The sequence below is a fragment of the Balaenoptera ricei genome, chromosome 19, assembly GCF_028023285.1.
Source record: "Balaenoptera ricei isolate mBalRic1 chromosome 19, mBalRic1.hap2, whole genome shotgun sequence".
NCBI classification, from domain to species: Eukaryota; Metazoa; Chordata; class Mammalia; order Artiodactyla; family Balaenopteridae; genus Balaenoptera; species Balaenoptera ricei.
Window position 1 is genome coordinate 2,858,188 of NC_082657.1, and position 27,726 is coordinate 2,885,913.

The 27,726-nt window shown below is 40.7% G+C and overlaps 1 protein-coding gene across 1 annotated transcript; it reads right to left on the reverse strand.

The window, feature by feature from the left end:
• NLRP9 (NLR family pyrin domain containing 9) lies at window positions 1-27,199 on the reverse strand. Its single transcript, XM_059905391.1, has 9 exons — window positions 26,920-27,199; window positions 22,758-24,321; window positions 19,752-19,913; window positions 8,417-8,584; window positions 6,288-6,458; window positions 3,772-3,942; window positions 1,877-2,047; window positions 1,299-1,469; window positions 1-202 (listed from the first exon to the last, which is right to left on the reverse strand). The coding sequence occupies exons 1-9, from the start codon at window positions 27,197-27,199 to the stop codon at window positions 1-3; spliced, it is 3,060 nt and encodes a 1,019-aa protein (XP_059761374.1).
• Between the last annotated feature and the right edge of the window lie 527 nt (window positions 27,200-27,726).

Sequence of the window (27,726 nt, forward strand, 5' to 3'; positions counted from 1 at the left end):
TCAGGGGGAGAAATGCCCATTGCGACCCAGGGGAAGCCTTTGTGAGAAGGTTACTTCAGGACATTCCCCGTCAGCCAAGCACACCCCGATCCTGTGCTCGTAATCAATCCAGAGACTGTGTGAAATGGTCAGCTGGGGGTTCGTCTCTTCTACCTCTGTCAGCAGCATCTGAATTTCCTCATCATATGAAGATTTATTCAGGCTGGGAAAATACAAAAAAAAAAAAAAAAGAGTTTTCTTGACTTGACCCATGATTGTTGGCCTCTCTACACCCCAGTGGCTACTTCCTCTCCACTCTTTCCTAGAAATGGCTGGGAGAGTTGTACTGACTGTGCAAAGAATGCACGAAACTTTCCTAGAGACTAGGAAAGTGGTGAAGAGGGATGTGAACCATTTTGTTTATCCTCTGCAGGTCATCGGGGTCCTGGCAAACGGAAGGCATTCAAATATTCATTCTACGGACATCAGCTACACACACTCTAAATGCAAACATAATGTTCCAAACAATATTAACTGCTACTCTTGCGGAAATGTACTTCTGGGTCAAGACTCCGCTCAGTCCTTTACGGAACCCCTTCCAGCTCTGAGTTAGGGTTACATCTTTGCGGGCAAGGTAAGTAGGAGATGGTGTTTATAGGAAAGCAGTCATTCTTGCCTGGGGGTGATTTTGCCTCTCAGGGGACATTTGACAATGCCAGGAGCCTTTTAAAAAATTTCAGGGAATAGATGTGATAGGCGTTCTTTTTAAAAGTTAGTTAATTAAAATTTCATTGAGTTATAATTGACATACAACATTGTGTTAGGTTAAGGTGTGCAATGCATTGGTTTGATACGTTTACATATTGCAAAATGATTACCACCATAGCGTTAACTAACACATCTTTCATATTGCACAATCTCTCTCTTTTGATTGAACAATTAAAATCTTGCCTATCATCAATTTTGAAGTTTTTTGTTTTGTTTTGTTTTGTTTTTATTGGCCGCGTGGCTTGCAGGATCTCGGTTCCCCGACCAGGGATTGAACCAGTGAAAGCGCAGAGTCCCAACCACTAGACCACCAGGGAAGTCCCTGAAGTTTCCATTTTTGATCATCCATGACTGGAGGGAGGTGTCCCGGGGAATGGAACGTGTGGGCAGAGACCAGAGATACTACCCAACCTCCTGTGATGCACAGCACAGCTCCATATAGCAAAGAAATCTCCAGCCCAAATGTGAACCGTGCCCACGCTGGGCAAACCTATGGCAGTCCAACCTCCCTCTGAGGTCACTCACCACCGGGGGAAACAATGTCCACTCACCCAAGCATCTGCAGGCCACATTCCAGACTGATCAAGGCTTCACACAGCACCACCGCCCCATCACGGTCCAAGCTAATCCATTCCAAGTTCATGCACCTCAGTGATTTGCAGAGAGTGAAAGCCAAGGCCAGGTCCTCACAACAGGCAGAGGTGAGCTCACACATCTCCAACCTGCACGGGGAAACACCACCTTGAAATGCGGATTCCACGCCTCTGAGAGGAGACTTTACAATCTAGACAAGTCCTTCTCCACTGGGGCACATGTGGCAGTGTCTGGAGACATCTGACACACATGAGGATTGCTACTAGCATCTCATGGGTGGAGAGAGGCCAGAGATGCAGCTAAACATCCCACAATGCACGGGACAGCCCGCTTCCCCACACAGCAAAGAACCACCCCGTCCCAGATATCAGCCGTGCCAAGCGTGAGCAAACCCTGGATTCACAGCTGGCATTTTACTTATCAGATTGTTCCAGACACACTTGTTTTTAAACATGCTTCCCCTTCATCCCTTTAATTCTCTAGCTTTTCCTCTTCTTGAAGTAGGTAAGCTTTCCCAACATCAGTGGACACTCACCCAAGAGTCTCTAATTTACACTTAGGATGCTTCAAAGCTTCACATAACTGTTTGACACCAGCATCATATATCTTATTGTTCCCTAGTTTCAGGGTTTTTAGTTTTTCACTGTGAATAAGAACAGCAGCAAGGTCCACACAGCAAACAGAAGTGAAGTAACAGCCTATCAACCTGGAGGAAAAAAAAATACACAAAATTCTCCTAGACACACAAATATATACGATCATGAGGTCCAATCTGGAATGGCTTCACTTATGTTCACTTATTCCTGTAAAGGTAGAAATACTCAAGTACTCCTATGATGATGATGATGGTAGAGATGAAACAACGTCTCCATTTCTCCACTTTCTTCACTCTGCCCAACACCCTGCAGTTCTGCTGCGCTGCCTGGTCTCTCCCCCCAGGGTCTCTGCCCTTGCTGGTTGTAATACTCTTGGTCCAAATATCAGCGGGGCTACCCCCTTACTCCCTCCGAGTCTCTGTACAAATGTCACCTCGCCGAGGACTTCACTGAATATTTCATATAATATCTCCTGTGTATCTCCTGCCCCCAAGCTCATGATGTAGAGCTTCCATATGACCCAGCAATCCCACTCCTGGGCTTATATCTGGAGAAAACCATAGTTCAAAAAGATACATGCAACCCTATGTTCATCTCAGCAACATGGATGGACCTAGAGATTGTCATATTGAGTGAAGTTAGTCAGACAGAGAAAGACAAATAGCATATGATATCGCTTATATGTGGAATCTCAAAAAAGGGTATAAATGAACTTATCTACAAAACAGAAATAGAGTTACAGTTGTAGAAAACTTATGGTTACCAGGGGGAAAAGAGGGGTGAGGGATAAAATGGGAGATTGGGATTGACATATACACACTACTATATATAAAATAGATAACTAATAAGGACCTACTGTCTAGCATAGGACCTCTACTCAATACTCTGTAATGACCTCCATGGGAATAGAATATAAAAAAGAGTGAATATATGTATATGTATAACTGATTCACTTTGCTGTACAGTGGAAACTAGCACAACATTGTAAATCAACTATACTCCAATAAAAATTAATTTAAAATAGTCAGTAGTGCTGATTGAGAAACCATGATAGACACACATATGCACACATACTGGCAACTTCACACTCACAGGTGTGTGCGTGCACGTGTGTGTATGTGTATCTACGTGTGTGCATGCCACTCCATGGAAACAGGGATGACGGAGGGTTTCATTTACCGATTTACCTTATCTGCCCGGTAAAAGGAACGATTGATCCTCATGTTGTGTCTGTCATTCATTGCGTGTTTCGATGGGCCAGCCATTGATAATAGTACTTTATGTGCATTATTCCCAGTGGTTGCCTCCATCTTTTTTTTTTTTAATTGAGGTATAGTTGTTTTACAGTGTTAGTTTTTACTGTACAGAGAAGTGGAGTTCCCTGTGCTCTACAGCAGGTTTTCATTAGTTATCTATTTTATACATAGTAGTGTGTATATGTCAATCCCAATCTCCCAGTTCATCCCGCCACCCCCACCTCCATCTTTTGAGGTGGGAACTATAATTATCCTCATGTTACACTTGGGGAGAGGTGAGGAACCCTCACAAGTTCACACAGCTAGTTTAGGGCACTTGGGACTCCATTTCCACTCTTTCCAAGGACAGAGACCCAACTCCAGAGTAGCAGACCCTACCAAGTCCTGACGAGCCCTATAGTCAAGACACACACCCATCAGCGAGCCCCAGAAATATCACGTGGGGTAAACATGTAGCCTAGTTGTTTTTTTTTTTCTTCAGCAGACTCCATGCTTTTCCCCCCTTCCTGTTTCCTTCCCAGGATGCCAACAGCCAAAAAGGAAACGCTGGCATTCAAGCAAATCACAGCCAGACCTACCACAACTCCTGTAGGTTGCAGTTTGGGTGCTTCAGTGATTCACATAGAGTTATCACTCCATCATCTTCCAGGAAATTTAGCCCCAGATCGAGAAAAGACAGGGATTTGTTGCACAGAAGGACTTGGGAGATGTAGTCGCAGGCTACAGAGGTGAGGCAACAGTACATCAACCTGCAAAGACACACATACTTCATCCGTCAACCTACTTAAGCTCTATAGGGTAATATTTTCATGAAACTCCATGTAAAAACTTTCTTGTACTCTGTGGTCACTTAGAAAAATAGGAGGATTAAAATGTGCAGCAGGTGTGGAAATACAGAAGGATGTGGACCACAGGGTCCCAAACTGGAGAACGGAATCTCGGATCCCAGTTCCAAGTCAGATCACCACCAGCTGGATGAACTTGGACAAAATCATCCCTTCTCTGTGACACAGTGTGCTTATCATTTATAATAGCTGGACAACATCCTATTTCACATTTTTCTTTTAAAATGTTATTTAAAAAAATTTGTGGTTATGAGTTCTTGTCTACTCACTATTGGGAATTTAGAAAATAGAGGGAAGCATACGATACAAGTTGCAACCGGGCAGATCAAGACTGAATGTGACCTCTGAATATAGTTGGTTTAGCTGACATTTCATGCAGAATTCTACACTTCAAGCTATCACACACAAGCCAGATACCTGGAACTCCACAGCAGATGGTTACATGGCAAATAACAGGTGGAAGGGATTAGAAACCCACCTTGGGTGGGGCAGACACGGTCCAGTTCACCTCACTCCCCCAGCTCCCCCATCCACCCACCGACTCCCGTTACCTCCCTGGCCCCTTCAGGGGCATCTCAGAATGTCACCTTTTGCAGGAAGAATGCTCAAGTCTTTGATTAGCAAACACTACTCACTCATGGTGGGTTTTCCCTTTCAGTTTTTGAATTTTTGAAATCAGACAATAGGCAGCTGATTCATACTTTTTTTGATGAAATATGCTTTCTCCAACATTTAAAAAAAATTAAGACTTTATTGGTTGCATAATATAATCTCTGATGGTTCCATGACCCTACAATTATACATTCCCTGAATCTCTGCGTTTGTATTTTTATACTTTCTGCCATTTTCATTTATATGGAATTAACACCCTGCATCAAAAATTTTTGGAAGTTCTGAGGTTTATTATTAATAGACTTTTCATTTGTTTCTTGATTTATTAGCCAACTTATTTTGCAAAAAAAACCTTAGTGCTTTCGATCATACTATAAATTTGCCCATTTTGCAGAATTCTGGCCAAGTGGAATATATTTTTAAAATTTGTACTTTTGTTTAAAAGGGTATTGAACATTTAAATATTAAAAATTTTAACTACTAAAAATAGGTTGAACATTAGGGGATTGGGGTAAGGGCTATAAGAGAATTTTTGTGCTATTTTTCCAACTTTTCTGCAAGTCTAGTTTTTATTTCGAAACTAGTTCAAAATAAAAAGTTTAAAAAAATGGGTTGAACATTTTTTTATTTTAAAACTACTAGTGACTTTCTTGCATCTTTAGTAGTCTTTCATTTTTAAGGAATAAAGATTCAAGTTCAAAAACAAAAATAAAAGTTAAATGATGTATTTTAAAGAACTCTTAGATAAACACAGCCTGTTTAAGTGACCAGTTATTGAATACACTTTAATTCTACTTATTGTATAATATCACGCAGGATTTAATAGCCAAATCCTTTCATCTTCCAATATGTCATTTCTTTTGTACCTCTAAAGATTTTTCGGTCTAATCTTTATAGTGCAGAGTTTCTTCCTTATTTTTTTAATAGTTTGGTTTTAATGTTTAATGTTCCTGGACCTTATTTTAGTTTTGATTTTCTTTGACAGTCTAAAAAGTCATCTCAGTAATAATATTCTCACCTTCTATGGTAAATACCACTTTGGGTGTGTATGTAATACATAGGTCTATATACACATACACACCTGTGCATGCACATACACACAAATAAATGTTTTGTTTCTAGACTATTTACTCGCTTCCATAGACTTAGGTGTTCTTGCACCTGTCCCCTACTTTAAGGCATTTTTAAATTTAGCACTAAGTTTCTCCTGTGGCCTCACTGGGTAAATAGAAAACCCTTTCTCTTGCCCTTAAGAAGGAAGCAGTTTGTTTTATATCTTAGCAACAAGAAAGAAGTGGAGACATGGTTCCCAGCGATAACCTAGAACCTATGCAACCCCACACCGGCAAGTAATCAAGTGAATTCCTTTTTCTTCATTATTTATACTGTCCCCCTCCCCAGCCCCCAGTACACCTACAGAGACATCGTCCTTCTTCATGATAACCAAGATTTATTGGGCTCCAAATTAGATGCCAGGCATCTAAGGGCTAGTCTTACATCTCTTGAATTCAACCTCATGGCTCCTCTGTGGGGCAAATATTTGTATCTGCTCCATTTTGCTGGACCGTTCGGGGTCCATGGGCATGCTCTGCCATCTCCCCCCTCCCCCAGGGCTCCCCTCCCCCACGCTGACTCACAGCAGCGCCTCCAGGGCACAGGCTGGATCCTTCAGGGCGTCACACAACACCCTCACTCCTTCGTCCTTCAGGGGATTATCTACCAAGGAGAGAAGCTTCAGCTTCTTGTTATGGACGAGAACAGAGGCGATGTCTTCGCAGGCTTCATCCGTGATGTCACATTTTCCCAACCTACACGAGAGACAAGTGTGGTGGGATGGTGTATGCACAACCGACCCTGGACCACGTCCTGGCTTCTAATCCCGCACCTGGCAGTTCCAGACTTTGTAAAAGCACGAATGTCATTATATGACTTTCCTCACGAATCCCTTATTGCTTTAGGAAAGCAGTAAGTTAGGAAAACGTCTGAGCCCGTGCTTCTCAACAATGTTTTGGACACAGCAAAGAATGATCTGGACCTCAATAAGTCTGATTATCTGATTATTCATCATCAGTAGTTATAAGGTTGAGAAACCCTGGTCTGAGCCTTAATGCAGCTCAAAAGAACATCTCATGGGCTAGAGCAGGCTTCTCAACCTCAGCACTGTCGACATTGTGGGCTAGATCATTCCTTATTGTGGGGGCTTCCTGTGTGTTGTAGGATGTTGAAGGGAATCCCTGACCTCTACCCACCAGATGTCTAGAGCATCCTTCCCATGTAATCATGACCATCAAAACTGTCTCCACGATTAACAAACACTAGTGACCTAATCATTTAGAACAACTTCCTCCCTAAAGTGCTTTTTCCATTAACTCATCCTTTTTTTGTTTCAGCAGAGTGAGTTCAACTTTCTTTCCTATTGCAATAGTCTTAACTCTCTCCTACTGCAAAATCTTTTTTTTTAATTAAAAAAAATTTTTTTTGATGTGGACCATCTTTAAAGTCTTTATTGAATCTGTTACAATATTACCCCTGTTTTTTATGTTTTTTTGGCTTTTTGGAGCAAGGTATGTGGGATCTTAGCTCCCCAACTAGGGATCGAGCCCACACCCCCCGCATTGGAAGGCGAAGTCTCAACCACTGGACCGCCAGGGAAGTCCCGCGATAATCTTAAATGAAATCTTCCTTGCTATTAAAAAAAAAAAAGTCTCTAGGTATGGACACCTCCTAACAGAGGATGAAACTATCCTCTGTAGAGAATTATTGGGCTGGAGAGAACCTGATTTTGAGGACTTTCTACTCCCAATACCAACTGAAGTCAAGAGCACAGTTGGTCTGCCCCAAAGAAACAAAGATTCTACCTATAAACTGTGTACAACTGACTCCTGGTTTCCTAGATCTGTTACCCAAGTCTTATGCTACCATGTAAAATGAAACACTCTATGCCAATGGCATAATGTGAAACAGGGCAAATACTAAGGAATTTTGTAAGCTCCCCCTGAGTAGAGAGAGCTAGTGTAGAAGAAAAGAATCGTTATGATACGGAAACAGCTAGAACGATAAATAGGGTCAATAGCAAGCCTGTATGTTCAAACAACTCTTATGCATGGACCCTGTCTCTCCTGATGAATCTTGACAGGTGAAATTAACCAAGTGTATGTGACCTATCTATCATATTACTGGTGGTGAGAAGAGTGTATTCTCCTGGTCGGTTTAATGAGTTGTTTTTGTTTATTGCTACTTCTATTACTCCCCTTTGTTCTTCCTGCTGAAAAACGGATTGAACCTGTTTAAGAAATCACCCAATGATGCTAAGCGCATCCCAGATAATTTTCAAGAGGAAGAAATGACTTTGGGCGAATCACTTTCCCTCCAACCTCACGTTATCATCTGCCAGATTACAAGATCACACTTGTGATCATCCATAAGCTTTCTCATTTTAAGTTTCTCTGACTATCTTCAGGAAAAAGAAATTGGAGTTATGGTTTTGGCATGGTCGGTTGAGAGCAGAGCCAAGGAGAATCAGATAAGGTGTCCATGAGAAGTAATTCAACTGAGTACCAAAGAAGGGAAAGATGGGACAGATCTTCTGAGAGGAAGCCTTGCCCTTTAGAATCCATCCATCCTCATCTTACTAGGAGGTCTACCGATACTGAGATGGAAGTGGTGAAATAAGTAAGAGACAAAGACAGGAAAGAAAATGGGCATATTCGAACTGCAAAGTTCACATTGGAAAAAAATATATATCGTGGACAACCCCGAGACTTACAGCAGTGCTTCTATGTTACACACTGGGTGTTTCAGCGTCTCACACAACTGCTTGATGTCCATATTGGAGAGGCCAGTGCCATAGAGGTTCAGGTATTTCAAATGAGGGTTATGAAGAATGGCCTTAAAGAAGTCTAGGCTATTTGCAAGGTTCGAAGCAAAGTTATACCTGCAAAAGATGAGGAAATAAGGTAACTCATGCAATGAAGTCCAAGCACAAAGCAAAATACCTGTTGCACAATTCTTCCTACTTTCCATGCTTAGGCTCCCAAAATTTTTTTTTGGATATCTGGTTACTGCTGCCTATAAATTCTCTCTGGGATCTTCAGACTCCAGATGCTTAGATGTCGCCTGTTTCTGAGAAGCCTTTCCACTTCTGAATACTACCACAGATATTATGAGGGAAGAGAATCAAACTTACCCCATATTAACCTCTAAGCACCATGAGGGGAGAAATACCATGTTTGTACCTCCTTGCATCCTAGGCCTGGCTCGGTGCTTCCCATCCAACAGAGACACACATATTCAAATTACTGTGTGCCAAGCCAGACTCTTCCCCAAGGAAAGGCTCCACTCCTGTTTAAAAACTGAGATTGTTTTTAAAAGGAGACAATTTTTAAAAGCTAAAATAAAAAATAAAATAAATAAAAAGGAGGCAATATATTGGGTCGGCCAAAAAGTTTGCTTGGGTTTTCTGTAAGATGTCCATCAACAGAGGAATGGATAAAGAAGATGTGGTACATATATACAATGGGATATTCCTCAGCCATAAAAAGGAACAAAATAGGGGACTTCCCTGGTGGCACAGTGGTTAAGAATCCACCTGCCAATGCAGGGGACATGAGTTCGAGCCCTGGTCCGGGAAGATCCCACATGCCGCGGAGCAACTAAGCCAGGGCACCACAACTACTGAGCCTGCGCTCTAGAGCCCGTGAGCCACAACTACTGAGCCTGTGCACCACAACTACTGAAGCCCAGGTGCCTAGAGCCTGTGCTCCGCAACAAGAGAAGCCACCGCAATGAGGAGCCCACACACCGCAAAGAAGAGTAGCCCCCGCTCACCGCAACTAGAGAAAGCCCACGAGCAGCAACAAAGACCCAATGCAGCCATAAATAAATAAATAAATAAATAAATTTATTAAAAAAAGAAAAGGAACAAAATAGTGCCATTTGCAGAGACGTGGACAGACCTAGAGACTGTCATACAGAGTGAAGTCAGTCAGAGAGAGAAAAACAAATATTGTATAATATCGCTTGTATGTGGAATCTAGAAAAATGGTACAGATTAACCTATCTGCAAAGCAGAAATAGAGACAGAGATGTAGAGAACAAACATGGTTACCAAGGGGGGAAGTGGGGGTGGGATGAATTGGGAGATTGGGATTGACGTATATACACTAATATGTATAAAATAGATAACTAATAAGAACCTGCTGTAGAGCACAGGGAACTCTACCCAGTGCTCTGTGATGAGCTAAATGGGAAGGAATCCCAAAAAAGAGGGGATATATGTATACGTATGGTTGATACACTTTGCTGTGCGGTAGAAACTAACACAACATTGTAAAGCAACTATACTCCAATACAAATCTTAAAAAATAAATAAATAGAATTACTAGTAGCTAAAAATAGAAAGTAAAAACTTGGGTTGAATTTATATTGAACATATGATCTTACTATTGAAATTCATACTGGAATAAAATTTCTGAGTTTAAAAAAAACCGATTTTTTTTAAAGGAGACAATTTTTAAAAGTTAAAATAAAAAATGAAATAAATAAAAAGGAGACAATATATTGGGTCAGCCAAAAAGTTCGTTCAGGTTTTCTGTAAGATGTTATGGGAGCACCCAAACAAAATTTTTAACCAACCCAATATGTCATGGTTCAAGACTCGGGCTCCTGAGATAGAGAAGACTGCATTAGAATACTTGCTTTTCTCCTGGATATTTTGCAAGGTTGGGCAAATTAACTTAATGGTGGAGTTTCTTCATGAAACAAGTAGACAGGGTCATGATGGTTAAGAAATTACAATTTATTATAGTGCCTCCAACATGATCGGGCTTTGAGTTTTTAGTTTTTCTTTTTTTTTAAAGATTTTTTTTGGACGTGGACCATTTTTTTTCATTATTTTTTATTTGCACTTACTTTATTGATTTACTTATATATGTTTTCACCCATTTGTTTAGTAGGTTGTTTATTATTATCTATTTTTTTAACATCTTTATTGGAGTATAATTGCTTTACAATGCTGTGTTAGTTTCTGCTTTATAACAAAGTGAATCAGCTATACATATACATATGTTCCCATATCTCTTCCCTCTTGCGTCTCCCTCCCTCCCACCCTCCCTATCCCACATTTGTTACAATACTCCTTCTTTTTTATGTTTTGGTTTTTTGGCCGTGAGGCATGTGGGACCTTAGCTCCCTGACCAGGGATAGAACCTGCACCCGCACCCCCTTCACTGGAAGAAGTCTTAACCACTGGACTGCCAGGGAAGTCCCAGGTTTTGATTTTTTTTAATAACATATATTAAATGTATAATATATATATATACTTTTTATAAATTTATATATGATTTATAAATACATGCCACACAGTGTGGCTCTCGGTGTCATGATTTAAGTGTACCCTGACTTCTCCCCTCCTAATCGACTTTGAGAAATAACAAAGTAAATATTCTGCCATGTTCAAACACTAAAATGTGGCCCCCACCTGCCGCAACTAGAGAAAGCCCTCGCACAGAAACGAAGACCCAACACAGCCAGAAATAAATAAATAAAATTAAAATGCGAATTATGCATTGGTCAGAAATAAAAGACAGATGTGAGGGACACAACAGCCTGGAAGACTTGTGGGAATTCCTGGCAGAGTGATGCCCTAAACGTATGAGCAATACCCCAGGCACTTCCTGCCCAGAGATGGATGGAGCCCAGGACAGCAGGGTGGGACTTGTAGGGATTTGATGGAGGGGGTTAGTACAGTCAGGAGAAGACAGGCTGGCCCAGCGAACAAGGAGAAGTGCTACCACGGAAAGACAGGGAATGCCCTTGATATGCTGGCGACACCTGTGAGAAATGGGGACGTCAGCAGGTCCTCTGAGCCACCTCACCACTGAACACACCGTGATCCACAGACCGGGCAGCTGCAGTGAACTCCAACACCAGGCCGGCAGTAAGCGCTGAGTCAGCAGACAAACGGTGGGAAAACAATCACAAGGGTGAACATCTAATCAATAATTGTCACCATCTACATCATCAGCGTGGATCCTCAACCTCCTGGAAAGGAGACAGACTAAAATGGAAGTGTTGACAGGAACGCAGTTTGTTGGGGTGTTTTTGCTTTCCTTAGAGTTAAGGAAAAAGTTAACAAAGCAAAAAGGGGGGTAAGGAGGGGAGGGACAAATGGGAAGATTGGGACTGACACACACACACTACTATATATAAAACAGATAACTAATAAGGACCTACCGTCTAGCACAGGGAACTCTACTCAATACTCTGTAATGGCCTATATGGGAAAAGAATCTAAAAAAAGTGGATATATGTATATATATAACTGATTCACTTTGCTGTACACCTGAAACTAATACAATACTGTAAATCAACTATATGCCAATAAAAATTAAAAAAAAAAAAAAGCAAGAAGAGCAGGATCTCAACCATCAGCAACTTATAATGTTGGTGAACTAAGAACCATGCATCCTTAGAGCCAGGCTGATGGGTTCAACTCCTGGCTCCACCCCTTGCCAATCTGTGTGACCTTGGGCATGTTTCTGAATCCTCCCAGGTGGTGGTTTTCTAGTGTGTACCTGGAGGTACTGAGACTGCCCACCTCATTAAGTAATTAAAGGCATATAATGAGCTAATACTGTGATATACCTGTAATAGTTGCCGGACATGGTGAGTGCTATAGTTAGAGCTAAGTGGACATTTAATCTCTTTGCCTGAGATTTAAAGAGCTCTTATTTTGATGGAGTAAGTGAATCAAACAATGGTTAGTGTAAAAACCTGACGCAATGAATAATCATTGATATAAAAATATTTTATAAGCTTGCTAATCTTCTCCTCACATTTTGTGTCCTAACTCTATAAAAGTCTTAAGTTTATCTTGTTGATGTTAAAAAGGATGGTTTCAAGTTTTACCTCCCTACTGTAACAGAGATAAGCAATCCTGATAGTTTTCCTAAACTTAAACACAAGCCTTCCCCCAAATTATTTTCTTTATTAATCATTTGTCAGTTCTAAGATTGAAAGGGCCCCAGTGAGAACCAGTAAAATTAGGTTAAACAAAATTCCCACAGGGACCCATAATATCGAAATTTGTAAACTATTATGGATAAAGAAGAAACTTAAGCACTACCAAAACCGAGGATTTTTTTAAAAAGATGATCTATAACTGAAGAATGGAAATGATCAATCTCTACATCTGCGAGTGAAATAATTCAGAGAAAGACACTATATGATCTCACTTCTATATGGGATCTTAGAAAAACACTAAACATAAATACTTGGTGGTTGCCAGAGATTGTGGGTTGGGAGGATGAAATGGTAGAAAGTGGTCAAAAGTTATAAGCTTCCAATTATAAGATAAATAAGTCCTGGGGGTCTAATGGTGACTATTGTTAACAACACTGTATTATATATTTGAAAGTTCCTAAGAGAGTAGATCTTAAAAGTTCTCATCCCAAGAAAAAAAAAATTAACTACATATGTAGGGCAATACATGTTAACTAAATAAACTTCTTGTGGTGATCACTGCAATATATACATGTATCAAATCATCACATTGTACCCCTAAAATGAATACAATGTTCTATGTCAATTACCCCTAAAATGAATACAATGTTCTATGTCAATTACACCTTGATAAAAACTGGGAAAAAAATCTACATCTGCAAAGCTGAATTTAAGGAAATTCCCTGGCGGTCCAGTGGTTAGGATTCTGTGCTTTCACTGATGAGGGCCTGGGTTCTATCCCTGGTTGGGGAACTAAAATCCCACAAGCCACATGGTGTGTCCCCCCCAAAAAAATTGTTTTTTTAAAAGAGCTGATAGTTGGAAGCAGCTGCATTGCACGGGGAGATCAGCTTGGTGCTTTGTGACCACCTAGAGGGGTGGGATAGAGAGGGTGGGAGGGAGATGCAAGAGGGAGCGATATGGGGATATATGTATACATATAGCTGATGCACTTTGTTATAGAGCAGAAACTAACACAACATTGTAAAGCAATTATACTCCAATAAAGATGTTCAAAAAAAAGCTGAATTTAAGAAATAAATCAATAGAATTCAAAGAAACAAGGAAAAAAAGGTTTAATATTCAACATGTATTCTCATCATTAAAGGATACAGTTGCAAGGGAGATGTTTTTAGACTCAAGTTTACTCAAACTTTTGACTCAAATTTGCTCCTAGTAGAGACTCTTGGTATAGTGACATAGGATGAACAATGAATTCAGCTGGAAACAATGAGTCACAGAAGCAAGAATAAGCTAAGAAATTAGCAAATGTGTCTAAAAGAGGTACACACTTTTCAGTAACAACCTGATACCACATGGTATCTACATGGGAGATAGATGGTACAAGGTGGGAAGCGGGTAGCAAAAGAAAGGAAAGGCATTCCAAGGGTGCTCCAGGTGAAAGATAGAGCTACTTACTAACTCAAGATCTTCTCACTTCAAAGAGCAATCCTTAATCTCTGCAATCACGCCAAACTACCTGTTCATTCTCTTCGCTGGACAAATACTTAAGTTCCAACTAGATGCCAGGGTGCTGGGTGTATATAGACACGAATATGACAGTCCAGGACCCAGAACCCAGAGCTTACCTTCTGCTTGGACGCAATTACAACAGAAGAGTGGCAATTTCATAACTGATACTGAAATCAAACATAGGATGAGGTTCTAGAGTGGCTGGGCTGGGGGTCCGGGCTGCTTAACTGGGGGGAGGGGTGGTCAGAGAAGGCATTTGGAAGAGCTTGCCTGGTGAAAGTCTAGGCAAAGACTGACCAGAAAGGAAAGCAGCTGGAACAAACATTCTGAGTCAGGAATGAGCTCGGTCAGGGGTTTGAAAGAAAGTTAAGGTCCGTGGGCCACAGCATACGATGGGGAAGCAGATGAAGGATAAACCAGAGAGAAGGAAGGGAAAAGCTCAGATTCTGAATATTATCCTAATGATAGGAAATCATGAAAAAGACTTCAAGGCATAATTTATTATTTAAAAAAAATTTCTCCACCTCCTAGAGTCATGAAAATAAAAACAAAAATAAACAAATGGGATCTAATTAAACTTGAAAGCTTTTGCCCAGCAAAGGAAACCATAAACAAAAAGACAACCCTCAGAATGGGAGAAAATATTTGCAAACGAAGCAACCAACACAGGATTAATCTGCAAAATATACAAACAGCTATACAGCTCAATATCAAAAAAACAAACCACCCAATCAAAAAATGGGTGGAAGATCAAAATAGACATTTCTCCAAAGAAGGCATACAGATGGCCAAGAAACACACGAAAAGATGCTCAACATCACTAATTATTAGAGAAATGCAAATCATAACTACAATGAGGTATCACCTTACACCAGTCAGAATGGCCATCATCAAAAAATCTACAAACAATAAATGCTGGAGATGGTGTGGAGAAAAAGGAACCCTCCTGCACTGTTGGTGGGAATGTAAATTGGTACAGCCACTATGGAGAAGAGTATGGAGGTTCCTTAAAAAACTAAAAATAGATTTACCATATGATCCAGCAATCCCACTACTGGGCATATACCCAGAGAAAACCATAATTCAAAAAGACACATGCACCCCAATGTTCATTGCAGCACTATTTACAATAGCCTGGACATGGAAGCAACCAAAATGTCGATTGAAAGAGGAATGGATAAAGAAGATGTGGTACATATATACAATGGAATATTACTCAGCAATAAAAAAGAACAAAATAATGTCATTTGCAGCAACATGGATGGACCTAGAGATAGTCATATTGAGTGAAGTAAGTCAGACACAGAAAGACAAATATCATATGATATCACTTATATGTGGAATCTTTAAAAAATGATACAAATGAACTTATTTACAAAACAGAAACACAGACTTAGAGAATGAATTTATGGTGACTGGGGGAAAATGTGGGAGTGAGAGATAGATTGGGAGTTTGGGATTGACATGTACACACTACTATGTATAAAATAGATAACTAATAAGAACCTACTGTATAGCACAGGGAGCTCTACTCAATACTCTGTAATGACCTATATGGGAAAATAATCTAAAACAAGAGTGGGTACATGTATATGTATAACTGATTCACTTTGCAGTACACCTGAAACTAACACAGCATTGTGGATTAACTATACCCCAATAAAAATTTTTTAGAACAAAATCTGGTTTGTCTATGGAAAAATGTTTTGACAGAAGGCAAAACAGGATCCAAGGAACAGAGAGGGAGGCTATTAGGAGTAGCAATTCCAGTGGAGTGATGATGGTTTCTGGAAGAAGAGTGGTGGTATGTAGAGATGCAGAAGTCGACTGACTCCCTGGCTCAGGTCGGGGTTGTGACCCAAGGACTCACAGAAATTGGTAGGTTCCCCAATACTACCACTGCCAACATGCCCTAAACCTTAAGCTTAGAGAAGGATTGGAACTGAAGTGGAGGGAATGACCCCAGGCCTCTTGTTCTGTATTCAGCTCAGCAATTACACTTTCATTTTATTTTTTTCTTTATTTTTTTAATGAGTTTTCACTGGAGTCTAGCTGCTTTACAATGTTGTGTTAGTTTCTGCTGTACAGCAAAGTGAATCAGAGATACATATACGTATACCCACTCTTTTTAAGATTTCCTTTCCATTTAGGTCACGACAGAGCATTGAGGAGAGTTCCTTGTGCTACACAGAAGGTTCTCATTCATTATCTGTTTTATACATAGTAATGTATATATGTCAATCCCAATCTCCCAGTTTGTCCCACCCCCCCATCCCCCCTTGGTAACCATAAGTTTGTTCTCTACATCCGTGACTCTATTTCTGCTTTGCAAATAAGTTCATCTGTACCATTTTTCTCTTTTTAATGATTTCCTTTTTTAAAAATTAACGTTTATTTACTTTGGCTGCACCGCACAGCATGTGGGATCTTAGTTCCCCAACCAGAGATCGAACCCTCACCCCTGCAGTGGAAGTGTGGAGTCTTAACCACTGGAGCACCAGAGAAGTCCCAGCACTTACACTTTTTAAAAATCTCATGTGCAAAAAAGAAAAGGAATAATAGTTCCCGATTCTAAGACATATGGCTAGACATCTTGGGGGGATAAATGACTAAATTTACCATCTCTATCTCATCTGGCCAGTTACAAATGAGCCTAATGATTCTTACTAGACACTGAGCTAAAGAACTCTAGATATGATAACAGTGACTGATTTCCATGCACACTGTGAAGAGGAACTGTTTTCCTCATTTTGCAACCTCAAGTTCCTGGGACGGATGTGCACATTTTAACTCATACCTTCACCCAGGTGTCTTGGATACCTGTTCTCCTTTATGCGGTCATCCACCTCATCTAAAATCAATGACAGACCTCTCAATTGTGAGACCGTTGGTCCTCATTTTTCAATAAAATGTATATACTGAGCTCACTTATTAGCTTTATCTTTCACCGAGTTTCCAGAAGACTTTAAAAAAACAAGAGTGCAGTGAGGTCCATTTTTTACTATCCATGTAGGATCTAGAGCAGTTCATTTATGAGTCAGTTTCTTCATGTGAAATGAATAAACCATTTCCAGAATGCAAGGAACCCTTCATTCATTCGACATCAGTTTGACGAGCCCCTGCAAAGCTCTGTATTTTGCTGGCCGGAGATATGGGGGTAAACAAGGGAGATGTCTTTTCTCTCCTCATGGGGGTTAGTCAGAGAAACACTGTGTCCCAAGACCTCTCCCAGCTTTGGTGACTTCCTAGGCTCACAAGTTCTGGTACATAGCCAAGAAGTGACATTTAAGGTGAAGGAGGAGTTAAATTTAACTTGAAATTGACAAGCTTGCGGGATTGAAGACAACAGGATGGCCCAGGGCAAACCAAGGTAATCAAAGTATCAGAGAAGACCATCCTCAAAAAGTCTACAAACAATAAATGCTGGAGAAGGTGTGGAGAGAAGGGAACCCTCCGGCACTGTTGGTGGGAATGTAAATTGATACAGCCACTGTGGAGAACAGTATGGAGGTTCCTTAAAAAACTAAAAACAGAGCTACCATATGACTCAGCAGTCCCACTCCTGGGCATATATTTGGAGAAAACCATAATTCGAAAAGATACATGCACCCCAATGTTCACAGCAGCACTATTTACAATAGCCAAGACATGGAAGCAACCTAAATGTCTATCAACAGAAGAATGGATAAAGAAAATGTAGAACACATATACAGTGGAATATTCCTCAGCCATAAAAAAGAATGAAATAATGCCATTTGCAGCAACATGGATGGACCTAGAGATGATCATACTAAGTGAAGTAAGTCAGATAGAGAAAGACAAATATTATATGTGGAATCTTAAAAAAAATGATACAAATGAACTTATTTACAAAACAGAAACAGACTCACAGATTTCGAAAACAAACTTATGGTTACCAAAGGGGAAAGGTGGTGGGGGGAGGGATAAGTTAAGAGTTTGGGATTAACATATACACACTACTATATATAAAATAGATAACCAACAAGGACCTACTCTATAGCACAGGGAAATCTACTCAGTATTCTGTAATAATCTATATGGGAAAAGAATCTGAAAAAGAATGACTATATGTATATGTATAACAGAATGACTTTGCTGTACACCTGAAACTAACAAAACATTGTGAATCAACTATACTCAAATATAAAATAAAAATTAAATTAAAAAAATTTACATAGAAAAAAAAAAGTATTTCTGTACATAAATGCAGTCTCTCCACTAGAGGAACACCTCCTTTCCCTGACTACCTACCTTTAATAAAAAGCATTCTTTTTACCCTAAAAAAAAAAAAGTATCAGATGTGGTGCTCCAAGGACAATGGTGCTTCAAGGACAAAGCATGACGCTGTCTGAAAAAGTTTCAGCGTTACACCCCCTACTGGACTCTTAATCGCCCTCCCCACCATGTTGCGATGGTTATGAAATTCCTGAGCCCAGCTGGGTGACGCCCACCTGGGCAACAGGACCTGTCCCAAATAAGGAAAGGTATCTGGCCTGTCCCACTCCCACCCTATAGAAGGAAGCTATATGTGCCTCGACCAATCCGTAAACAAAATTTTCACCTCAGACCATTCCTTTGTTTTCTGGCTATAAAAACTGATCAATAGCACATGTTCGGGCTTGACTCTCCCAGACTACTGGGAAGTCCGCCTGCTGTTCTGGTAGCGACCCTTCCCTCTAACAAATTCTGTCTTCTTTACATTCTGCCTTGTGTCTGGACATTCTTTTCCAACCCGCGTTTGGACCACGACATCAGAGAAGGGCTGTGAGCTTCTCTATGCTTCTGGTACATGTTTTGTAAAAAGGTGATGAAAAGATTGTTATGAGGGTTAAAAGACAAAGGAGAAGATGCATATTAAGCAACCATCTCTGTGCCAAAGAAGTGTTCTATACATGTTACCTATTCTCTGTGCTATTCTTCTTATTTTTCTCTTTTATGAACTTAAGGCTCTTTTCCCACCTGTCCTCAGCACCCTCCTCCTGCGTTACCTGGGAAACATCTATTCTCAGTCCATCAGCATCCAAGCAAACATCACCAACTACCAGGACTGTTCCCTCTTAGGTTCCCCAAGCAAGTTTTATTGTACACGTCACTATAGTTAAAACATTTGTGACAGAGAAACCGAAATGGGAGCCACAGTTCAAACACATCCCTACACCAAAACACATGCAGTCTTGTAACCCAAAGGAAAAGCCGATTTCCCTGAAATGCCGATTCTGCTTCTTAAACAAACTTAAGATTTCTCCAAGTCAGCATGAACTTGCAACTCCCCAGCTAACTGGCTGTGCACAAGTGAGCTGATGCCATGGGAAGGAAGGTATAGTTCTAGGGACCACTCACAACAGAAAAAAAAATGTTCTTTCTCATCCAGGCTTTGTAACCTGAGCTGTAGCTGCTGGGAACTGAGCTTCTTGACCACGTTCAGTTTTAAAGTCTCCTTGTTTGTCCACAGTTTGTGTCTCACTCAGTAAAACATTTGAATCAAGGAAAGCACTCAGCATTTTCTTTTGAAACATTGGATTGTAGCTTGGGTTTTCAAAAGAAGCCAGAGTAGAAAGAATGACACCCTGCTACTGACTTAAAGAATAGGTGAAGATCAGACTTACACGAACTTCTGGAGTTTACAGACAGGCTGAGCCAGCGTCCTGCAGAGAATAGCCAGGGAGGCCTCGTCGAACTGACAGTTGTCCAAATCTAACATCTGGAAGTTCTCGCTGGCAGTAAATGCTGAGCAGAGATCCCGCCAGAGGGAGAGCTTCTCGATGGTACTACAGGAAGACAAACACCGTGATTCTCCAGTGGGTCAATTCAACTAGTTCCTTAAAAAACTAAGAACAGAGCTAGCATGTGATCCAGCAATCCCTCTCCTGGACATATATATCTGGAGAAAACCATGGTTCAAAAGGACACAGGCACCCCAGTGTTCATTGCACAATGTTTACAATAGCCAGGACGTGGAAGCAACCTAGATGTCCATTGACAGATGAACGGATAAAGAAGATGTGGTCCAGGGACTTCCCTGGTGGCCCAGTGGGTAAGAATCTGCACCTCTAATGCAGGGCGCTCAGGTTCGATCCCTGGTCAAGGAACTAGATCCCACATGCATGCCACAACTAAGAGTTTGATGCTGCAACTAAGACTCCACATGCCGCAACTAAGAAGCCCACAGGCCACAACTAAAGATCCCACATGCCACAACTAAGACCTGGCACAGCCTAAATAAATAAATAAATATTTTTTTTTAAAAAGCTGTTCATATTAAAAAAAAAAAGATGTGGTCCATATATACAATGGAATATTACTCAGCCATAAAAAAGAATGAAATAATACCATTTGCAGCCACATGGATGGACCTAGAGATGATCATACTAAGTGAAGTAAGTCAAAGAAAGACAAATATCATATGATATCACCTATATGCAGAATCTTTAAAAAATGATACAAATGAACTTATTACAAAACAGAAACAGAAAAAAAACAAAGAGAAACAGACTCAACAGACTTAGAAAACAAACTTATGGTCACCAAAGGGGAAAGGTGGGGAGGGGATAAAGTAGGAGTTTGGGACTGACATATACACACTACTATATATAAAATAGATAACCAGTAAGGACCTACTGCATAGCACAGGGAATTCTGCTCAATATTCTGTAATAACCTAAATGGGAAAAGAATTTGAAAAAGAATAGATACATGTATATGTATAACTGAATCGCTTTGCTGTACACCTGAAACTAACACCATTGTTAATCAACTATACTCCAATACAAAATAAAATTTTTTTAAAAAAAAGAATGCAGGTAAAAAACCCAAAAAAAGACATTTTCAACACAGGAGAACACCATTCCCAGAGGCCCTCAAAGCTGACAGTCAAGCCTGAACAGGGAGAGGAGCAGTCAGGTGCACTGAGTCAACATGCATGGTGGTCAAAGAAGTGAGCCGTGAGGCCAGGGTGACCAGGATCAAGCCCCATCTGAAACACTTGTGGGTTATGTGATGCTGGGCAAGCGTTCAACCTCATTCTGCCTCTGTTTCCTCCTCTTTGGGGTGACAACACTCAATTGTTATGTGGACAAAGGTTGATATTTCGTGACCCATCAGCAAACAAGGAACTGTGTCCAAAAACATGACCGTCCAGGTAGATGTAAAATAAATAAGTCGCAGGGATGTAAAGACCACAGTTAATAATATCAAATTGCATATTTGAAAGCTTCTAAGAGAGTAGATCTCTCTCTCTTGATGTTCTGCATGACTTTTTTTCAGTTTGTTGAACTACAATCGATTTACAATATGATATTGACGTCAGGTGTACAACATAGTGCTTTGATATTTTTATAGGTTACACACTATACTAAGTTAGGATGAAATATTGACTTATGCCCTGCATTGTAGATTACATCCATGTGACTTCTTTATTTCATAATGGCTAATTCATACCTCTTTGTCCCTTTTACCTATTTTTTCCCTCCCCCTCTCCCTCCTCCTCTCCCCTGTGGGAACTGTTTGTTCTCTGTATCTATACTGTTTCTGTTTTCTTATGTTTGCTCATTTGTTTTGTCTTGAATCGATTCCACATGTAAGTGAAAAGGTACAGCATTTGTCTTTCTCTCTCTGACGTATTTCACTAAGCTTAATACCCTCCAGATCCATCCATGTTGTCAAAAATGACAAGATTTCATTCTTTTTTATGGCTGAGTAATATTCCATATATCTAACAATATCTATATATATCACATCTTGTTATCCATTCATCTGTTGATGGACACTTAGGTTCCTTCCATAACTTGGCTATTATAAACAAGGCTGCTATGAACATTGGGGTGTATATAAAAGTCCTCATCACTGGAAAAAAAATTCTGTAACTATGTATGGTGACAGGTGTAACTAGACTTACTATGGTGATCATTCCACAGTATATACAAATATTGAAAATTATGTAGTACACCTGAAACTAATATAATGTTGTATGTTAATTATACTTTTTGTCTCTTTAGCCATGCCATGCAGCATGTGGGATCTTAGTTCGCCAACCAGGGATCAAACCCATGCCCCTGCAGTGGAAGCACGGACTCTTAACCACTGGACCGCCAGGGAATTATACTTCAATTAAAAAAAAAAAAAAGACCATGAAAGGGGGTATGTATTTGAGAGCTGAAGTGTGAGCTGGTAGCCTGAGTCTGATGAAAGAATACAAGCTAAAATCAGCAAAGAGAAAAGACACATGGGCAAAATCCAGAGGAAACTAGGCATAAGCTTCCGAGCGTCCCTTCCCAGTGGATTCACCAGGATATGCTAAAATGCTATGGGAAGGGGAAAAAAGAAGCATAGTCCTGGCAACAATAAAAACTGCTTACCTTTCAACTTGACATTGGCCCTATGAAGACATTTACCCCTGATTATACAGACGGAAATACTTAAGAAACAGTTCATGGCCACACAGCTAGCAAATGGCAGTACAAGAATTCAAATCAATGTCTTTCTGACTGCAAAAGCCATGTTTTTAAGTACAAAAATCCAATGATTTATGAAATACCCATTGGGGGTTGGAGCAAGCTAAATATAAATATGGTGTGGGTGTAGGTTAGAGGGAGAGAATTAATAGACGGACTCACTTTGAGATGGATCCAGATTCATCTGAAAAGACATTTTCTATACACAGGTGAAATTTCTGCAGACTTTGGCAATGTTTCAGACAGAATGCAGATACTGTCAATTCTTCAATGGTACCAATATAAATGTCAATTTCTTTGAAGAAATTCATCACTTGGATTACAAATCCTTGGTCCTGGGTCTCAAACAAACAATTGAACAATTCCTGGAAACTCACCACGATCTCATTGGGGTCACATTGACTTAAAGTTTCAAGGCTTTGGGTTATTTCCTGCTTTATGTCTGTGGACAGTGGAAAACCAAAAGATGTCTCCAGCATGTTTGTTATTTTTTCAGTTGAAAATGCAAACAGGAATATCCCCATCCAAGAAAAGCGGGAATAGGCTTCGCTCATGGCTGCTGTGACAAGCTGGGTCACCTTTCCAATGACTGGGTGAGGATGGTCCTTGGGTCGTTTGAACATATAGAACAGGGCGGCACAAAACTCTTGGATACACGTATGTATGAAGGTCAAGCAGTTGCCGCTCCTTTGAAGAAGTCTCATGTCCACCCACATCAAGGTGTCGGATTCAGACACCCCATTCCTCCTGAGATCCCCAGGGCAAAACAGAAACGTGCGAGCCCACATTCCCTCTGCAGCCAAGGTACACAGGCTTTGTAGTCGGGTTCTGTTCTGCTTAGGTGGACAATTCCCACTTGCTGCTTTGAATACGTTTGTCAAGAAGGACACATACAAACAAGTGATGCTTTCGGAGGCAATCTCCAGGTCTTCTCCTTTCTCCAGCTGCCACTTAAAGCAAGTACAAACCAACCAGCAAACAAACGGACTTTTGCACAAGACAAACAGCGGTCTCTTCTCTCTCACAAAACTGAAGGCTCTGGAGGATTTATTCTTCTCACGGAAGTAATGGGAGAAATACAGCTTCCTTTGGCGTTCAGAGAATCCCGGGAGAAATATGCATTTTGTCTGACACAACAAGAAATAATTTTTTTTCATACCCATCTTTCCTAGGGCGATAAGCAGAGAGGATTCTGGGAGCATCTGTTTGTGCAGCAAACTGCTCAGGACAATCTGCGTTGGCCGTTGCTGTTCCCAGTCACCGCACAGGTCAGCGTCAAGTGTCAAGTCAAATTTCAGTTCCTCCAAGCCATCCAGGATGAACAGGATTCTCTCTGGCTGGGAAAAAATGTCTCCGATGGGCTCTGAAGACTCAGGCCAGTCCCTGGAGATGAGCTCCACTAGGCTCGTGTCTGTGATACTGTTCATTTCACTGCCTTTGAGGAAGAAGACAAATGAGAACCTGTCCCTCCACAGGTTTCCCTCCGCCCATTCCAGCATCGCTTTTCTCAAAAGGGTTGTTTTTCCAACTCCTTCAGGACCTTGCAAGATCACAGTGGGTGAGGGATTTCCAGGCTTGTCCGCAGTAAGGTAGACAGCATTCAGTTGTTCATATTCATTCTTTGTGGTTTCTCTGTAGAAATCCTCAGGAACTTGAAGGCAGGTCTCCTTTTCCCATATGACTCGGAATTTTTTCTTCATGTGGTTTCTATATGGGTTTAGCTTATCTGAGTTAACAGGGACAGAATACAAGACGATTAAAAAATACACTCCAGGGCTTCCCTGGTGGCGCAGTGGTTAAGAATCCGCCTGCCAATGCAGGGGACACGGGTTCGAGCCCTAGTCCGGGAAGATCCCACATACCGCGCAGCAACTAAGCCCGTGTGCCACAACTACTAAGCCTGTGCTCTAGAGCCCACGAGCCACAACTACTGGACCTGCATGCCACAACTACTGAAGCCCACGTGCCTAGAACCCGTGCTCCACAACAAGAGAAGCCACCGCAATGAGAAGCCCGTGCACCGCAATGAAGAGTAGCCCTCGCTTGCCGCAACTAGAGAAAAGCCCGCGCGCAGCAATGAAGACCCAACGCAGCCAAAAATAAAATAAATATAAATAAATTTTTTTAAAAAAGTAAAATAAACATATGCATGTATGCACATGCTCGGCCATGAAAATAAACAGTAACTCAAAGCCCTTATTAAAAAAAAAAAAATACACTCCATCTTTGGGACTCAGAATGACCCCTACAGATTTACTCAGACACACGTGCAAAGACTGATGTATATGCCCACGTGGGACCAGGCTCATGAACTCAGTTTTGTTGAGACCAAAATCTATCTGAATTCATGTCCGTGGAAACACCTGATAAGATTGGAAGCCCATCTCAGAGCTACAGGCTACACAAAGTGTGAATACTTGGGGATTACATTTCAAACTAGAAGAGGGGTGCTAGCTCCCCAGTCAAGAATTCATAAGCACTACTATTTATTTACTGAGGGCCAGCCAGGAATCGGGGCTGAGAAAGTTGTCACTGGTACTTCATCTTCCATCTCTTCAACAACCCATTAAGATTCATTCTATGCCCATTTTACAGAAAAGTGTTGAGAGTTTATGTTACTTGGCTAATTTGGTTAATGAACAGATATTAGGGTCAGGTATTTGTCTCAGTTGTCTGACTTGAAATCATAAGGTCTAGACTATTTCTGTTAAGACCATGCTGATTGCAAGTTAATTTCAGAAATGCACCCTAGAACCGTCATTCTTTCAACCTGCCCTTATTATGTACCTTCCATGTTCAAGGCTACGCACTAGGGGAGATAAACAAATTACAAATATAGACAAGGACCATACCCTGCATTGAAGAAATATGAACTACGGTAGGTGAGGCCTTTCTGCATGTCTTCTGAGCAAAGGGCATTGCTAGTTTTGTTTAAGTATGTGTGACTAGGAAAAGAGCCTTGGAAATTAGGGAGCCTTTCTCTCTCTGGGACAGAGGAAGATTTGTTTATAAAAATGGGTGAATTCAGGGAGGGGGAGGGATAAATTAGGAGTTTGGGGTTAACATATGCACACTGCTATATATAAAATAAATAACCAGCAAGGACCTACTGTATAGTACTGGAAACTATACTCAATATTTTGTAATAACCTATAAGGGAAAAGAATATGAAAAAGAATATATATATGTGTATGTGTATATATATATATATATACACATATATGAATGACTGAATCACTTTGCTGTACACCTGAAACTAACACAACATTATAAATCAACTATACTTCAATTTAAAAAAATCATAATAAAGCCATGAAAACAGATGAGAGAGAGAATCTTGAGAGCAGAAATATTAAATACATAGAAATGCCAGGAGAGCTTCTATGGTCATGAACTCCAGTTTGAGGTGAAACACTCAAAAATAACTAAGAACATATATAAAGAGAAAAAAAATTTAATGAATGATTTGTCTCATATTTTGTCACTTTTTATTTGCCAGGATTTACAACTCAGCTGATCTTATTTTCTGAGGGGAGACAAAACGGTGTATCCACCCAGAGCATGATGTCAAGCAATCAATGTGCCAAAAATAACTGGTTTGGGTCAGCTCTGTCCCTTTTGGAAAAGTCATCTAACATGAGGAGACACCGTTTGATCTGCATTTTTTTCACTTGTAAACCTCAGAGTCGTGGTAAGAATGAAAAGACATTATGCATAAAAAGTTCTTCCTATAGCACCAGGGGCATATGTTCTCTATAATTATTTCCTCATCTTAGGACTCTGCCCAGTCTCTTGTGCAAGTCTGGTCAAAAGGATGTGACCTACATGGGGAAGGAATCTAAAAAAGAGGGGATATGTGTATATATTACTGATTCACTTTGCTGTACAGCAGAAACTAACACAACATTGTAAATCAACTATACTCCAATAAAAAAATGTTTGAATAAATTTCTTAAAAAAGGATGGGCAACAACCATAATGGAATTCCATCTCAGCAGTCCTGGTTGTGCAGACACTAAGTCCCAGGTCATCTCCTGGAATAGCATTGACTCAGTTTGGAACAGAAAAATGGGGAGCAGACACTTAGATGAATGATTTGTCTCGGGACACGACTCATCCACAGTCCATCACTGGCCCATGAATGACCAGAGTTGGCTTGCAATTCTTCTACTATTTCCAAGCGTCCTACTGACCTATACACATTCTCAACTGATGGAGGCATGGCCACTAACACAATAACAATGTGACCTTCATTATTAGAAGCTCCCAGGAAACCAACCTTCCCCCAAGGGTCCCTGCTCTGCATCCCTTTCATGACACTTACGTCTGATCTCGTCCCGAGCCTTCGTCCAGAGATCTCCCCGGTTGATCAGTAGAAAGAGACTCAGGGTCACATCCCATGCCAGTTTTCCTGGGTAATGCTTGCTCAACAGCTTTGATAGATTTTCTCGTGAAGCCTTCTTTAGCTCGGTCCACGGGATTGGCTTGAGTTCGAATTTCAGAGGTTCTTGCTTGAGCAACTCCTTAAATTTCCAGAACTCTTCCTTTTTGAGCTCCTCCAGGTACCACAACAAACCAAAGTCAGAAAAAAAAGATTCAGCCATCTCGTCACAGGATTGTGGAGCTTGGACTTCTCCAGTGGAGTGCAGGGGGGGTGGGGAGGATCCTCAAAAACAAGGACTAAGTGATACCTGGGGAAGAATGATGTCATTATGGAGTTAAATCTCAGCAGTGTAAAGGGGCTTAAAATGATGGATATCATGCATTTCTTGTTTAAAACCTATCTTCCCAGCTTCACTTGGGGAAGGTACCCCATCCTTTCTCAACATTCCAAAATCATGTATGTGAATTCAGTGCTAGCAACTAAAAATGTGGTTTATACTAAATCAAATGTCAGGGAGCATTCTAACTACCTAAAATCATAATAAAGCTTTGAGGTTTGTCAGTGTGGCCAGGCAAGGAAAAATTACAGTATTTCTAACCTTGTGTCCCTACTGTGTATTGCGGGCACTTCTGAGAAGAATTGACTATTGACCTTGTGTTCTCATGGGACAGTCTATCTAAAGTTCAAAAGCCCATGTTATACTGAACACTCCCTGAAGGAAAACAGTTTCTGGTCTAGCTTGACTAA